Source organism: Brachyistius frenatus, unplaced genomic scaffold, assembly GCF_029030835.1.
Source record: "Brachyistius frenatus isolate BFR_SWC_R1_liver_20210118 unplaced genomic scaffold, ASM2903083v1 Contig_22, whole genome shotgun sequence".
Taxonomy (NCBI): domain Eukaryota; kingdom Metazoa; phylum Chordata; class Actinopteri; family Embiotocidae; genus Brachyistius; species Brachyistius frenatus.
The window spans coordinates 3,855,717-3,872,841 of NW_027210621.1; the positions used below are offsets into that span (position 1 = coordinate 3,855,717).

At 42.1% G+C, this 17,125-nt stretch overlaps 3 protein-coding genes across 5 annotated transcripts; 1 reads left to right on the forward strand and 2 right to left on the reverse strand.

Moving 5' to 3' along the window:
* The first annotated feature begins 251 nt into the window (after nt 1–251).
* vma21 (vacuolar ATPase assembly factor VMA21) lies at nt 252–3,489 on the forward strand. The gene is made up of 3 exons (XM_069696984.1): nt 252–445; nt 714–823; nt 2,463–3,489. Exons 1-3 carry the CDS (start codon nt 384–386, stop codon nt 2,600–2,602), a joined length of 312 nt encoding a protein of 103 aa, XP_069553085.1. The 5' UTR covers nt 252–383; the 3' UTR covers nt 2,603–3,489.
* A 5,492-nt stretch (nt 3,490–8,981) lies between these two features.
* LOC138620059 (gap junction alpha-3 protein-like) lies at nt 8,982–12,149 on the reverse strand. 2 transcript variants are annotated; one of them, XM_069696982.1, is made up of 2 exons: nt 11,847–12,149; nt 8,982–10,986 (listed from the first exon to the last, which is right to left on the reverse strand). In XM_069696982.1, exon 2 carries the CDS (start codon nt 10,966–10,968, stop codon nt 9,886–9,888), a length of 1,083 nt encoding a protein of 360 aa, XP_069553083.1. In that variant the 5' UTR covers nt 10,969–10,986; nt 11,847–12,149; the 3' UTR covers nt 8,982–9,885. The 2 variants fall into 2 exon arrangements, with proteins under 2 accessions (XP_069553083.1, XP_069553084.1); XM_069696983.1 differs by lacking the exon at nt 11,847–12,149 and adding an exon at nt 11,146–11,372.
* A 1,703-nt stretch (nt 12,150–13,852) lies between these two features.
* On the reverse strand, nt 13,853–16,557 carry LOC138620062 (gap junction beta-1 protein-like). 2 transcript variants are annotated; one of them, XM_069696986.1, is made up of 2 exons: nt 16,354–16,557; nt 13,853–15,454 (listed from the first exon to the last, which is right to left on the reverse strand). In XM_069696986.1, exon 2 carries the CDS (start codon nt 15,438–15,440, stop codon nt 14,613–14,615), a length of 828 nt encoding a protein of 275 aa, XP_069553087.1. In that variant the 5' UTR covers nt 15,441–15,454; nt 16,354–16,557; the 3' UTR covers nt 13,853–14,612. The 2 variants fall into 2 exon arrangements, with proteins under 2 accessions (XP_069553087.1, XP_069553088.1); XM_069696987.1 differs by lacking the exon at nt 16,354–16,557 and adding an exon at nt 15,724–15,802.
* Nucleotides 16,558–17,125: the final 568 nt, after the last annotated feature.

Below are 17,125 nucleotides of genomic sequence, written 5' to 3' on the forward strand. Positions count from 1 at the left end.
ATGCAGGACTTATAATGAAGATGTTTTTTTACATATTTAGGGCTCCTTTTTTTAAATAGTCTGCATCTCTGCAATTTACATGACGCAGACGACGCTGAGGATTATTCGTCCAAACACGTCAGGCTACTGTAACCAAGTCGGGGCTGATCTATAACCCTTCATTTCCCTTGAGGACAGGAACCAGACATTTGAAAATCGACACAAAGTCTCAACCTCGCGAGACTAGGTTGGCGTCAAATCTCGTCACGTGACGGTCCCGTGACTACACAGGAAGAGGAGCCTTAATCAGCAACAACACAAACCAGACGGGGATAAACGCGAATAAAGCAAACTCCCCTTCACGTCCCGGTTCCATCTTTCCCTCGCCTCCTGTCGGCCCAGCGATGGACGGATCCGTCAAAGCATCCTTGGACGCCTCAGTCGGCCCGCCGGCGTATTTCAGAGGGTGAGACATCAAACCTTTAACTGAACGGCTAAGCTGACGTTAGCCAGCTAGCTTCCAAGCTTTAGTCCCGCGCCGCCAGTCGATGCTGAACACGTGTCAAAGTACAGATTTTTTTTAATGCGGCGAAATCTTGCAGCACGACATTAATCACGGCCAAGGGACATCCCCGCGTCGGTAGTCGGGGGGTCCCGTGGACAGTAGGGGGGTCCCGTGGACAGTAGGGTCGCTGTGTTGGTCTCTGCTGACTCCTGAACTTGTCCTCCTGCAGGAACGAGAGCTCCCTGGTTTCAGCCCTCAAGACACTTCTGTTCTTCACCATCCTGATGGTCACGCTGCCCATCGGACTGTACTTCGCATCAAAGGCCTACATCTTTGAGGGTATTTATTTATTTATGTTTGTATACCGCTGCCTTGTTTTGCTTTGCAGAGTCCTTCCAGCCCTTCGAGGTTCAGTTTGCTTCATCATCAGGATGAAAGGAGGATGCTTCCCCTGAACTCGCCCTCTTCATCTCGTTTCAAGTTCAAACTCGGTGCTTGATTAAAAACCGGATCCTGACATTTTAACATGGGGCACTTAAGAAGGGCAGCGATGGTATCAGTGCAGCAAATTCACTTTTTTTTTTTTTTTTTACAACGTGAAATCTACCAGCCGGTATCAGATCAAGTTCAAACCCACCAGCCACTCGACGGTAAATGTATTATTTTGTCTGAAATCTCCCGAGCTCCTTTCATATGTTACGAGTATTTGGTTGCTGGCGCCGAGTTCCCAGTATGGATGATATCTCTGCATTATTTCCTGCAGCGATCTATTAAATCATTTTCCTGTTGTCTCTCCTTTTTTTTTTTTTGGTTTACTTTCCAAAAGAAGCATAATTGCACACACACATACATACACACACACACACACACACACACACATCACGTGTTGGCCCAACGAATGCACCACCACCACCAACAACAACGTTAAAAGCTCGATATCGGCTGATCTCATACTGCAGGCCAGTCAGTTTATTAGCCGGGCTCTGGCGGTAGTGGTAAGAGACATCCGGACGCGTCGTTTTATCTTCCAGTCGGTCAAGTGTGGCTTTCACTCGTAAGTTTATCTTTTATAGAGCCGACATTCATGAAACAACACAGAATCCAAATGAGAATGTTCATTTCATATCTAAAAGGCGTCGGATACTTTTTCATCACATTTTACAGGCACACAAAAAGTCTTCGCATCCAAGTCTGGCATTTTAAATTGTCCTGCTCATCAGTTCACAATATGGCCCACATTGTTTCCCAAACTGTGGTACGTGTACCTCTTGTGGTACTCGAGGCCCTGCGTTGTGGTTCGAGAGAGCCTTGCTGAAAGGCCTGACGATTGTATTGAATTTCATTTTATTACAAACAAAATGTATATTTGTCGACACGTCACATTGCAATGACGTCAAATGTGTTATTTATCATTTAATAGATAGATTTATGTTATACACAAAATACTTTTGAAATAAAATTAGCCCATTTTTATTAGATGAGGTGATGTCACGGCTGTCGTAGCGTCCCGAAATCTTTGGCTTGACGCAGTCGGACGTCTCAGTTGAGCAGAATGAGTGCAATTTTGAAAATGGCTCCAAAGAACAGTTGAGAGGGAAGTGACAACACTGGACCTCAGGGGTGAGACAAACCTTTCGATGCGTAGGAGTCGGAGCCGGCAGGGGAAATGGTTCTTGGGGAAACTTCTGTTGGTACGTGGGCTGAACAGTGTGGGAACCTCTGATCTCATACAACCTCATATGTTAAAGGGTTTGGTAGGCAGCGGTAATGGTATGGAATACTCTTTCAAACCCTGTCGCGCCAATCATCACATCACCCGCTCCTACTCGGATGTTTCTGATGAACATGGAAACAAGTTCAGTTCTACGTCGGCGGAAGCTGCCGCATCCTCGGTTTACGTTTGTTAAAAATGACTGGGACACTTTTGGACTCTCGATGCCGCTGCTCGTCTTATTAACGCCCCACTTTGTTTTCTCAGGTTCAATGAAGATGTCCAGCTCCGACAGCTACTTCTATGCCGCCATTGTCGCAGTACTCGCTGTGCATGTGGTTTTGGCTTTGTTTGTTTATGTGGCCTGGAACGAAGGCACGCCTAAAGGCAAGGGCAAACATGATTAAGGCACATCCTTATCAGCTGGGAAGACCGGAGGAAAGAGACAGAGACAGACGCAGACAGGGATCCCCCCTCCCCCTCTCTCTCCCTCCCGCCCCCGTCCCCCCCACCTCTTCCACCACCATCATGGGCTCCAACACTAAACACGGCACCATCTACATGAGACAACGAGGGTCTCTGGTTTGCTTTACTTCCAGGTTAAAGCCTGAAGTTACCGTGTTTCCCCGGCATGAGGAAGTGGAAGCTGCTGGTTGTTTTCTCACCAGCCGCCGCAGGCCCACGTTGTGACTTTTTGTTCTCTGAAAATGTTACTTCTGTCGAAAGAGGACTGCCCCTATTTTTTTTTTTAGAGGCTTTGTCATAAGCTGCCTTTTGGCTAAGTGTTAGAAGTCCCTTCACAGTAGAGTTTGTCCTGTTGGAAAACATCTTGGGTGGTGACTGCTCCGAGCGTGTGCGCACACATTTCATATGTTTAATGTGTATGTATGAAGGATTTGATTTTCAAAATGCCCTCCATCCATACTGTGAGAATTTGTGCTACTGAACCGATCACTCTTATTAATATTTCAGTTCTTATCTGCAGACGTGTAAAGATAAATCTTAACGTCAATATAAAGTCATAATGGGCTTAACTGTCAGCTGTCGAACAAAATCTTCACGATGTCTCGTCTTGTAAATGTTCTTCATCTGTTTGTCCTTTTTTAAACAGAGTTTTTCGGACTGTTTTTGTTTTTTTGTTGTGTAGTTCATTGTGAAGCTGAATTTGGAAATGATTGCAACTTCTCTATTTAAATGTTCTGTATTGAAGATGTGTGGTGATTTGAGAATGTAGCTGTTGGTGTGATGCAGATACGAGTGCTGACTTGCTCAAATAAACTTGTTTCACACATTTTTACAGACTTAATTTTGTTTCACTAATCTTCTGCAGATCTTCTGATTCCTTGTATACACGACTCTGATTCCTTCGAAATCAGATCCCATTCCAAAATTCCATTAAATAGCATGCTAAGAATTTAAGAGCTATTTTAATGAGGTTAAAAATTACACAGTATATCAGCAGATAAACAAATGTATTCTCATCTTTCAGCAGATACGAAGACAAAATCTTGGAATTTTTTTAATTATTTCTTTGTAAATGGGGTCTGCGTGTGATGAACTGGGCGTATCACACAAAAGGGTTATGACTTCCCCTCACATCTGTTTGTGCACACATTTCTGTTCAGTGTGGCTCACGAGATCAAAGTGTGTATTTCTTTTGACAAGGATGAACAAACCGCTCTAATGAAACTATATCAATTGATCGCTTCGTCCATCCAGGCATTTTAATGTGATGAATCTTTTATACTGGGCGCACAGAAAAAAAAACTTTCAAACTTGATTAACCTGTATTTCCCCAGGCCTGATAACAACTGTATAGTGAAAAGAATCAATCAAGTTGCCATAACAACACAAGCCTTCTCTCTACAGTCCATGAGCTATCCCAGTGATGTCTGCAGGGAGTTTGAGTTGTCACATGGTGGCAGCAGACGGTCAGCCGGTTCCCACGGACAATAAAACATAGAAGCCATGATGAGAACTGATTGATGCAAGGCCGTAATGACATTTTCTGCCTCAGAAACCATGTCAGCAGCTGATTTGATTTCGTGCTGCGTGAACCCCTCCCCCCCCCCCCCTCCACAGTGTGTGCCGGCGAGTGTGTGGAGCCGGAGCTGTGCAGTCTGCACTGAGTTGAATGAGGCTGGTGCTGATGATGAGGTGACAGGCCTGCAAGCGATCAGACTGATTCAGTCAGCAAACATCAGAAGCACCCGTTTTTCCTTTTGGCTGATATTTCATAAGCTTGCCCTTGCAGCAATGCAAAATTGGTGCAAGGGCAGCCGTTGCTCCTGGCTCTTTGTCATTTATCACACATTAGCAGGTTGGGTGCGTAGTGTCAGCATGATGAAAAACAGGCCAGAGAGCGCTTGAGTCAGAGATGAAAAAAAAACGAAAAAAAACACAATAACAATCCCTGATTTTATTTTGAGTGTTCTGCCTGTCCTATAATGCAGCCCACATTCAGCACTGATGACTTGTGTGTATATACTACACATGCAGCATGCTCTAATTGAACAGATTACATTAGGAATCAGATAATCAAATCAAATCAAATCAGAAATGGCATTACAGGGTAGAAGTTAGATTCCCTTTCCCCAGCAGATGGCGTCCACAGCAGATACAATTAAGGCTTAAACAAGCAGCATGTCAGTGAAAGTAAAGGAAGAGGGCAGTAGAGGACTGTGCTTCAGCTGGTGGAAAACAATCTGCACCACAGGGAACAAGCAGAATAAAGTGATAGGCTAACTCATCTGGACACATACAATTATATCCACCAAATTAAGCATAACCATGGCAGTATTTCATTGTGTTAGTCTGTGTTGTTATTTCCCATGAAACTGCTCATGTTCTTTTGAGAAGATAGTCTACTTACTGGAAGTGTTTATTCCAAACAATGTCTTTTTTTTTTTATAGATAATACAATTGTTGTGAAGGCTTTTAAGGAGTTTGAAAATTGTCTCGGTCTTAACTCTCTTCATTGGGCTAGGGCCCTACAAGGGAAAATATTTTATTCAAAAATATATCTAAATATATATAATATCAATCACGATATGCTATAGAATATTCTTGACATTAAACACTTTTCATTTCTATGGATACTTTGCCGTTTCAACTACTATTTCTGACTTTTTCAACATATTTCAACAAGCAAACATGTGATCCTCTCTGAAATACTGCCTACAGATACAGTAAAGGTTGTATACTCCAATAAATGACATTATGTTGATATAATTATGAACATTGTTCACAATTTAAATATAAATAAATCGGATCAGTAAAATTGAAAATAAATAAATAAGTATAGCTCGAAAAATATCATACCTTCAAACCCATTAAAATTAGATTCAGGAGTTCCAGATTAGCCACCGATGATTGAACCTCCTGAGGGAGTGACAGGAGGAACCTGTAAACTTACAAATTGAAACCTCTGACAGTAAGGGTCTGATGCTCTCTTTCCTAGTGAAGTGTGTGGTGTCATCATGCCAAGATTTAAACGGCCCTCTAGGGCCCTCAGAAAAAAAGGTTGTGAATGCCTGGCAAGTCCTGCAAGAGATTCAAAAGATCTCTAAAGTATTTGAAATAAATCATTCTACTGTGAGGAGAGATCATCTACAAGTGAGATAGATTTCAAATAATTGCCAATTTGTCCAGGACTGGCCACGCCACCAAATTCAGCCCACGCGCAGGCTGTTTGAGTCTCGAGGAACCCTAAAACTTCATCACAGGGTCTTCAGTTAACTCTTGCAACTGTTGGTATCAAAGTGTAAGTATTTACACTCTGAAAGAAAAAGCACAAATTTGACCTGTATGGGAGGCGTGCCAGGAAAAAGCCTTTGCTGTCCAAAAAGACCATTAGAGGAAAAATACAGTGTGTCAATGAAAAGATAAGCAAAGACCAGGCCTTTTGCAATAATGTTCTCTGGACGGCTGAATCAAAGACAGAGTTGTTTGAAAGTTGTTAGAAATGTTATGCTTTCGGGTAGCTTCACTGCTTCAGGGACTGAGAGCTTGCAGCCATTGATTTAACTATGAATTCTGCATCATATCAACGTTAGTGTGAGAGCATCTGATTGAAAGATGCAGTTCAACTGAAAATTCACCTCCCAGCAGGATAATGATTCTAAGCACACCAGCAAATCTTCCAAAGAACGACTCAAAAAGGATAAATGGAGGGTTTTGTATGAACTAGTCAAATCCCAGATGCTGGGGGGAATACATGTAGTGTGTGTAAAGAAAACCCTCAAACTTCTGGCAACTGAATTAATTTTGCATGAAGTGGCACAAGGTTCCCTTTAGCATGAGAGGCTGTTTAGTGCAGAGCCAGTTGATGGAGCACTTCTTGTCTCGGCCTCACCCCAACTCCATGTACACTGCTGTGATTTAATTGTTTCACTGCCAGTCCAATGATTGGAAATGACTGTCCTTCAACAAATCAGCACTGATCTCTGTATACCATATGTTTTATCCCGAAACTTTACCTGAGTCATAGTTGGAGCAACATTTTAGAAATAAACTCTTGACTTGGCCCAAAACTACCTGGTTAGGTAAAAGCTCATGGTTTAGGCTTAACATACAGTTGTGAAACTTATATTATATATGTGGCATGACTTTAAATTGAGAACGCAATTTAAAACAAGCTAATGCTGACTTATGGATTCTCATGTGACATGAACAAAAGCCTCCAGCGTTTGATCCTTTAACCTTCCCATAGACCAAAAGAGGTCAAAGTAAATGGAAAAATAGTCTAAAAGTTGTGTTAACACCTTTCAACAATCAACCAGTGTTGTTCTTTTGACCGTTTGACTGTATGTGCATTGTGTTTTTCATGCCGGTCTTTATGCCACTATTTTTTGGAGCCTTAAGGTTTTGAAATTTTTCATATTTCCTAAAGGGTTTATTTGTATTTAAAGATTATAAACTAGATTATAACCTCAAATGAGTAAAGTATAAATATGTGGCCTCTACAAAATGATTGCATGACACACTCAAACCACATTCATCTTCCCTTTGGTATGAGGGATGTACAAAATGTATTCAGGTGAGAGGAGTTCAGATAAGGACGATGGTTTTTCTTTTTTGCTTTTCACCAAAAATACAGTCAAATAGATGTAATTTCTTTCTTTTTTTTTATCCGGAGAGTGGAAGGTTCTCTTCTATAAATTAACATTACCTCTGCAGGGAGCTCCTAACTAATAACAGCGGCTCCCACTTTCACCGTAATAACAAAAAGGCAGAGCAGTGAAAAATGTGGTCAAAATACAGATGAAACCATAGGAAGAAGATGCATAAATTTAGCATTTGTTCGGCATGTAGTTATTAAATCCAAAAGTCTTCTATTATATTGAAGGGAGCGCGTTGCCATTCTTCTCTTGAACAGAAATGTTTCACTTTTTTACCAAGTCATTCTCTGCTTAAACTGCATCATGTTGTGAACCCACCACAGAGAAACAACACAAAAACCCACCATTGATCAAAATGTAAAAGTTTTTGTTTATAAATTATAGCTACAGTTTTATGCAAACAACTCAAACTGGATACAGACTTTTGTTGCCTGAATTTGTCAAACTAGAAACACGATTTAAATTGCTGTGCTCTGTACAGTTTGATAATTTATTGAACTACGCTGTGTATCTTCAAAAATGTGTGTTATTCTGGACATCTTCTATCGCAGTCCAAAATTCTGATGCAACCACAGTTTGAAACTCTAGCCTCACTAAAGGATTTAATTTCAAAGTGCTGGATATAGATCGAAGTCATAACTCATATCTATTCATCTGTCATCATTTCAAAAACACATATCACCCTTTTTTTCAAAGATGATCACTTCAATATATTTCAGAATGACTTTCATTTTTCATCTGCATTTGTAAAAATAGATGTGACTACTTTTTTCTTTTGGAGATGCACACTATTCTGGTTTACTTCCTGATTTATGGAACTATATATTAGAAAAAAAAACACTTTTCACTGTTAGGCTGATTATGCTATTATTTGTTTTCTCAAATGATATATGGGCAATGTGAAGCATATTGTGTCTGGCACCACAACACACAAAAGTACAGTCCAGCATGCCCAGACTGTACTCAATCTTATCTCAAAAAACTGAGGGACTACAACTGAAAGAAATTGAACTCTTTTGTTTCTTCCATCCATCCATTATCTATACCCGCTTTATCCTGAACAGGGTCACGGAGGGGGGGCTGGAGCCTATCCCAGCTCACATTGGGCGAAGGCGGGGTACACCCTGGACAGGTTGCCAGCCTATCACAGGCCCTCTTTTGTTCCTTAATACAGTTAAATAAAAAAGAGAATCCGACTTGCTCTTCATTTGACACAACAAGCATTGACAGGAAATGATGAACGAACCAGTCGGAAGGCATGAGAGCGCTTCCTCAAACACGCTATGTGATTAAGTTCAAGGCTTTCATATCAGGGGTGCCTGTGTGCTGTACTTTACTGACAGATGAGTTGTACATGTGCGGGAAATGTAGACAGCATGTACACATGACACGTCTATTCCCGCTTGAACACGTCGGTTTTAACATGTTGAAATGTTTGTGCGTAGAAACCAACTACACCTGGAAGATTAAAATTTCAGAGATCCAGTAATGTCAGAATAGAAAAAGGACTAGAATTCACTGCAAATACTACCAATACTGTGTTTTCTTCTCCTAACTTGATTTATCATTTTCAGGAATATAAAATCTGTTGCAACATGTCCTTCAGTGAAATGGTTCCCCTTCTCCCGATTTAAAACTCGAGATTACAAACCAACTGCTAACTGTGCAAATTTAAGACGGGTTTATTTCAAGCAGTTTTACAAACACGGTTGTCAACAAGTGCTTTGCAGAAAGCCAATGACACAAATACAGATATAAACAAAACAATGTGCTTATGATTATGTACTTTTGTTGCCTGTCGCAATACAAAAAAAAAAAAAAAAAAGACAGTACAAATGTGGGGACTTCTGAGGCCAGTGCAATTTTCTTTTGAGGTGCTTTCTGGAATTAGTAAGAGTGACTCCAGCGTCCAATGTGTTGTCAAGTTATTGCACAACTCGTCACTTCAAGTCTAAGCAAGTGAACTATGCTAGATGATGACCTCAAAACGGTTAAAGGAAGTTCAATTTAACACTATTTGATTTCCTTAAAGGAGGTCAGGTCAGTGCTGAACAAGTTTCTGCCCTGGATTGTAGAATTTTTCATGTACGCACACAAAGAAGAGTTCAATGTAATGCTGAGCAGACTATATATTATTTTTGTTGTTGACTTTGTTCGATTTTCAGTGATAGTGCTGAACAGTGAAGCGATTCATACACAAATACAACACAGAAAACACCAATTCAAATCAACATTCACAGGTAATATGGGGTTGCCGGAAATGGTGTACCATAAACAATTTGTGCTTCGAGTCTATTGTGAAATCCAATAAAGTTTCTCAAAATAAAAAGCCTTATACAACAGCAGAATCTCCTTGAATTGGAAAGTTCGGAAATATTTTTGTTGTATCACATTACAGTACTATTGCAGCTTCTCTGTGTGCTCTATAAAAGTCACTCCCCTCTAAGTTGGAATGAGTCAAACCTTTGCCATCTTAAAGAGGTGCATCAGTCCAGCCAGTATGAATGCTTCCAAACAACACGTGATCCCGTCACAGCAATTTAAGACCCCTCAGAGAAACATAAACCTCCTCATATCTTCAGATCGTCTATTCTAGTCTTGTTGTTGCTGTGTTTGGCACTGTGGCCGGGCCTGGTCTGTGTGGGTGACCCAGGGGCTGATCCTGCTCCCTTCTTCTCTTTCAGGTCGCATTCCTCCGGTTTGCTGCTGCTCCTTTCCACCGCCGAGTTGTCCTTATTCTGTCTGTAGGCTGCCTTGCTGTGGTAGGGGTGGAAGGACAAGTCCGTGCCTGTCGACAGAGGGGAGAGGTTGTAGCTGGGTACGGGCGGGTAAGCAGGCTGGACTTCGCGGTGCTCGTGAAAGTAGTCGTCGTAACTTGGGGCAAATGGCACCGCAGCCTCGCTGGGCGCTTTGGAGATGCACTGTTGACGTTTCCTGAAGGTCATCCCCTGGCGGCACTTGGTGAAGCCGAGGTGGTAGATCTCTACCAGGTTGAGGAACAGAGACACACTGGCCACACCGAGCATGAAGATGATGAAGATGGTTTTCTCGGTGGGGCGGGAAATGTAGCAGTTCACCACATTGGGACAGGGCGGTCTGTCACACGTGTACATGGGCTTTAACTCAAAGCCATACAAGAGGTACTGAGCCACGATGAAGCCCACCTCAAACAGGGTCTTAAAGATCACGTTGAAGACATATGTGCGCAAAAGCTCCCCCTTTAGGCGGACCCGTCCATGGTCGTCCCTAATCGGAGCCTTCTTGTGCTTAGCATTTACAATGAGGGCCTGTTTGTCTAAGTGATGCGCATGTTCCTTGTCCTTCTCTTTCTCTCTGTGCTTGTCCTCCATCCGCACCAGATGGAGAATGTGCCCCAGGTAGATCAGTGTGGGCGTGGACACGAAGATGATCTGCAACACCCAAAAGCGCACGTGGGAGATGGGGAAAGTGATGTCATAGCACACGTTCTCACAACCAGGCTGCTTGGTGTCGCAGGTGAAGCCTGACTGCTCGTCGCCCCACACCTTCTCTGTAGCAGCACTCAGGATCAGGATGCGGAAGATGAACAGGACGGTAAGCCACACCTTCCCCACCACGGTGGAGTGCTCTTGGGCTTTTTCTAGAAGCTTTCCCAGCAGGTTCCAGTCCCCCATGGCTGCTTCAGGTCAGATCTGGGACCAAAGGAAGGCATCAAAGAAGAGTTACAAAAACGGTCTCTCAATTGAATTGGGACTTATTTATAGACTTGTCTACACAGCAAACACATTAAATGACTAAAATAAAAGTAATCCAGAGGCTAAAGTGAGCTTCAGTGTTCCTAAATCTCTTACCAAATTCATCAGAGCTCCGAGTAAACGCGTCTTTAAGGAGCCAAACTGCGAAATGAGCGTCCAACTGCTGCCGAGCAGGTAGTGGCCTTATCCACACGAATGCAGACGGGATTATATTTACTTTAGGAGAGTATATATTTGGCAAGTGCGGACAGGGGGAAGGCAGGCTTCAGTCATGATTCTGCAGCTCCTGGCCTTCATGACCCGAGCCACGGCAACACGAACCACACAAAGTGAAATCAAACACCAGGCAGATGTGGTGGAAGTGCCAATTAGAAACAGTTAAGTAATGTTGGGTACACAGCTCCTGTGACACATCATGTTAAAAATATATTCTGCATCTGATGATGTACTGTCCAGTCAAGAGGGAGAAGGAATTCTGAGCTGCTGAAATGTGACAGCTGAACTGACGTTTAAAAAGCCACCACCATTAAATCTACCAAATGTTTTAACAATTGTACTCACATGTGATCCCATAATGGAGAAAAATGTCATGAATATTGTTAGGAAAAAAATAAAAAAGAGGGATTGTCTTCTGATCATGGAAACAACTGCAACTTGTGTTCCCACTCGAGACAGCTGTAAAGAAACTGCAGCATGTACAGCACGTACCCTGTGTAAGTCATCTTTGGTTTAACTTAACCTGCTAAAAGAACAAGGAATTCAACCCACAGCCTCACAAAGAATCACAGAAAACTCACATTTTCTGGAAAGAGTCAACTTATACATCCCGTGTGGCGAAGCGCTCCTCGTCTTGGAGGGTCCATGAGGCTGCCCTGCTTCGCTGACAGGCCTCAGCGCAACGCTGATCCCAGGGCCCCCAGCAATGCCCTTGAATGGACAGGAAAAGTGGACACAAACTTTGCTCCACACCGGCAGACCCACTGACTCGGTCTTCTGTCTTCAAATACAACTCGGGCAGGAATCAGGATCCAGGCCCCGGGGTTCTTCCTGCTGACCACAACACACACACACACAACCGGACACTCTCAACCATGTCCGGCCTGCCCTCCCTCAATAGCCCCCCCCCCCCCCACACACACACACACACACACACCTCCCCCAATGGTTAAATTTGGCACGGTGCACACTCTCGAATGTAAACTATTAAAGCCCATCTACTCGCTTGTTACAGTGAGTGACAGGGCAGCCGGCCAATGGCGTTGTCTGCTAAGTCTGTCTGGACACAAGTGCTGTGAGGGTCTAAATATAGCACAAGGGTCTCTCCTATCGTGTGGGAGGGGGGCCGGAGCAGTAGGGGAGGCATGATTCGGAGATGAGTAGCCATTGGCATCCTCAAGTTAAAAATCACAGTGACAAGGAAAGAGTCAGTGAAAAACTTTACTTTCGACAAAGGTGAGGGATGAGCTCAAATTCTGGCTACTAAACCATAAAACATTTCTTATAACTGAGAATACACATTTTATTATGTCATCTATTAGGCGCACCCCGTTCTGATGCACTGAAAGAAACAACACAAAAATGTTTGCCAAATAACTTCAAATTATCAGGCACTTTATTTCTTTATATTACATAATGTACACAGTATATAGCTCCAACCCATTATATATTTCATCTGGATTGTTTACCTGGATGTAAACTGGTATATATGGTGCATTTAGGCATGTCAACATAAGGGTTTTTGTGTATATTACAACATGTACAAAAAAAATAAGTTAATGTTATGACAAAGTATTCTTATGAACATGACATTTTCAAGACCAGAGAGATACTGACTAATATACTGTGCAGCCTCACGTTAAGATAAGCAGGTGCAACTTTATGACAGTGATGGGTCTCTGCTACAAATGGAGGTCAACCTCAAATATTTGTCAGCGCTAACTTGAGGATAACTTCAGGACAGAAGCCGCAATGGAGTAAGGAAGTTAGACAAATCCACAGACGTATGTAAAGTACTGAGAAAATTCCACTCAGAAAAGAGAAGAAGCAACACGAAACAAAGGATTATTGTAATGACGCTATCGCTGAACATTATGGCCTGGAAAGAATCCAGGATAACATTTACTGACCTTTTGAAGATGAGGACTTTATAATGCTTTCAATAAGTTCATCATTCAGAGTAATTGTATTGTTATTGGTTAAGTAGTAACATTTGTATGAGGGAAGGGTTTTCTTTTTTTCCTTTTTCATACTGTATGTCATAATGACAGGCGTGGTTGGACAGTATCTTAACATTTTCTTTGGTTTTCTAGCACCATCTGTTATAATATTTTCATTGCAATATATTTAGTTACATAAGAGTTAAAGCTGTCTGCACAAAGTTGAGCAAAAACAATGACAGTCCAATAAAATCGAACCACCATACTGTCATTGGTTTAAAGAACCTTCAAGTCAAGTTTACTCGCATAATGTAAATGCCTTTTTCTCAGAAACTTGCACAAGCTTTGACTGAGACTGGATTAAATATGATACATAGTAACATCTTTTTAAATCTAAATGAAGAAGTCGACTTTCATATCCAGCATTTTAATAGCTTCGGTACTCTCTGCTTTTTTCAAGGAGCAAAACGAGTGTTTTGGAGCATATGGGCTTCTTTTTCATTAGAAATCACATAAATTAAAGTTTCCTACTAAACGTTGGCAAAGCTGATTTTTTTGTTTTGTTTTGGACCGTTTTATGCCTTCCAGACAGCAACCCATTTCATTTCATTTAAGTTTAGTATGAAAATCTATTCATGGGGATGCTTAGAATAGTTCATTCATATTTTTTGTTGTCAAAGTAAAATATTTGTTGTAAAAGCAGCTAAAAAGATACATTTTAAAAACCTGCTCCAGGGGACATTAATGTGCTGATGAGAAACTGGCATCCAAATTAGGTTTCCAAAAAGCAACTTTTATCATGATAATTGTTCTATGCTAGATATTTGTGTTCTGGATTCAATTTTCCCACATGGCAGCTCATAAACTTACAAGTGTGTTGGCACTAATTTGGGGCTTTTAAGTACACAAACCTATCACACCTGCAAGAAAAGTAACAAATGCACTTTGAAGTGCATAGTCATGCAACAATAATGCAACTTTGACCAAACAAAATGAAGGCATGATGCTCACAGTCATGGTTTGTTGAGCTCAGGCTGACTCCTCATTGCCACCTTGATAACTTAAGTCTTATGTTGTACAGAAATGAAAGTAAGCCACTTCAAAGGCAGAAAAAAAAATAAGAGAAAAATCTATCAAATGCAGGTGAGCTTGGTTGTACACCATCAGCGATGTTGGATTTATGGTAAATGAGCTAAATGTAAAACCACCGGTTTGGTCTTTGAACCTTTTCTACAGGCTCCAAGTGGTTCAGACAAGAACAGCAGTTAATGTTTGTGTCAGTAAAAATGAATAGAATAACATAAATAAATGGTCAAAGAACTGACACTAATCGAATATACAGTATACGTGTCATTAATACATGCTCCGTGGAGAGGGTGATTACTGGTGAGTAGTTAAAATGGAGTCTCAGAAAGCAGAGCACCTCTCCTCCTTCTCAGGTGGGCTCTTTTTGGTCACAGTGAACTTCGACTTGAGAGAATGATCTGCTATCAGCTGATTGATTTCATTTTGCCTATAAGTAGACAATCTTTGACTTATCCAAGGCACTTTCGACTCATCCTTGGAGGCACAAAAGCACCGTTTGCAGGCCCTGCTTACGAGGTACACCACCTCAGCCAGGTTGAGCAGCACACACACCCCAGACACTGCCAGCATGAACACTGTGAATATGGTCTTCTCTGTCGGTCGGGACACGAAACAGTCCACTGTGTTGGGGCAAGGGTACGAGTCACATTTCACCAAACGCACCATCTTAAAGCCAGGATAGATCAAGTAAAAGATGTAGAGAAAAGCCACCTCCAAGAGGATTCTGAAGATGATACTAATCATGTATGTCCACCACAGAGCGCCCGTGATCTGGAACTTCTGGTTCTTGATGCGCTCCAGCTCCTTTGGGCTACCGCGGCCCGTCCTCTTCAGGATCTTCTTGTCGATGTGCCGTCGATGGGCCACATGCATGGCCACCAGCAGTGCGGGGGTGGAGACCAGGATGAGCTGGAGTGCCCACAGTCGGATGTGCGAGATGGGGAAGAACTGGTCGTAACAGACGCTGTTGCAGCCGGGCTGCTGGGTGTTGCAGATGAAGCCGGACTTCTCATCTCCCCAAACGCTCTCGGCGGCGACCACCAAGACCAGGATACGGAAGATGAAGATGACAGAGAGCCAAATGCGTCCGATGCCCGTGGAGTGCCTGTTTACGCCGCTGATCACGGCATAAAAGCTCCCCCAGTTCATTTTTGACTCCAGGTCTGCAGAAAATGAAGGACAAATACTCAGTTAAAATTACATGGACGGAGTCGAAGCTACATCTCTGGTCAAGTTAGTATAACAATACGTTTTCAATGGATTTAATCAAAAAGCCTCTCACGAAAAGTAAAATATGTAATTCATTAAAAAAAAAAAAAAAAAAACTAGCCCCTTTTAGATCTTAACATTGGCATAACGGCACATTCCTAGAATAACCTGAGGCCTTTAAACACTGTAGTAACTGTTGTAACATTAGTTTTTAGAGGTTTACCAGGCTCAGCCGGCAGTGCCAGCGGCGTAAGCAGCGCCGGGTCCGAAGATGACCATCTTGAGGTGTGACCCGAGCATCGAGCCGGATTTGGCAAGAGTCGGGAACAACAGACAAGAATTGCCAAGTAGCCTGCTGGCCGTATAAAAGCAGGGGCGACTGCCTACCACCACGCGCCGTCACAAGACGCAACAGGTCGAAGCCAATTGCGAAACATTTGCGGAACCACGTGATTGGCTCACCCTGTATTAATACTGTACTCCCAGACTGGCCTGCAGCCCAGTTGCAGACAGACTGACAGACTGCCAGCATATTTCTCCAAGGAACCAGCAAGACATGCATCTCATTTTGAGATATTTTTAAGTCAAGTGAGAGACATCCATTGTTTGAGAAAACCTACCGACTCTACCAGATTTGCCTAAAGAAAACTTAAAAGGCTCACACTCTTTCAAAAGGACGTTCAGGAAAATATTATTTCCATAAAGGGTGATGGTAATGAGACCATTAGTATGCCTAGTCTTTGTCAGGTTTGGGCACTGGGGCATATCAGCCATCACCCACATCGAATCCAACCCCTTTGCCCACTGGGTGTTAGTATAAAACATAATAAAAATGATAGAACATGTATTTTACCTTCAGCTGTGTTGGTACACAAAAATGTGTACAAAATGGGAAGAAATGAATTAAAATATTGTGTTTTTTAGCAAGCCAGAAGGCTGGATTGAGAACACCATGCGTTCGGAAAATGCTAATCATTCCTCCGCCACTAGCCACTGCCCTGCACCGTAGCAGTCATATGCTCTTATATAAACTATTTACATACAATGGCACCCTTTATTGGGCTGCAACAAGACTCTTTAGAATTCAGATCAAATGCCTCAATTTCCGCCTACCCCGGGCAAAAGAAGGAATCTGTGTGGACACAAAAGGCCTCAGCCTGCCACATTATTTATTGTGCTTGGCAGGGGCAGGGAAGTGAAGTGAAGGAAGCTTTTGACCTGAGCCACTGCACTGAGAGTCACTGACAGGTTTGCTGATTCATCTGGAAAATACACAAACTATTCAACTATCGCAAACAACAACAAGAGCGTGTTCAAACTGATTTTTGTGTGTTCGTCAAGAATTTGAAATCTGAAATACCAAAAAAAAAAAAAAACATTAGACATGCAATAAAAAAAATATAAATATTGGTTTTGTCAAAGACAATTTACTGTAAATGAAAACATGAGACTAAATTCATTTTCAATAAATCTTAAATTATGTGCTAGACTCTTTTAAAATGCTCATTTTACAGAAATCTACTTATCATGCCATCAACTCTTACATTACAATAAAATGTGCTTCCATATTCAGATTATAATAATTTCTAAAACATTTTAACCAGGAGTCAACTGGGACAGGATTA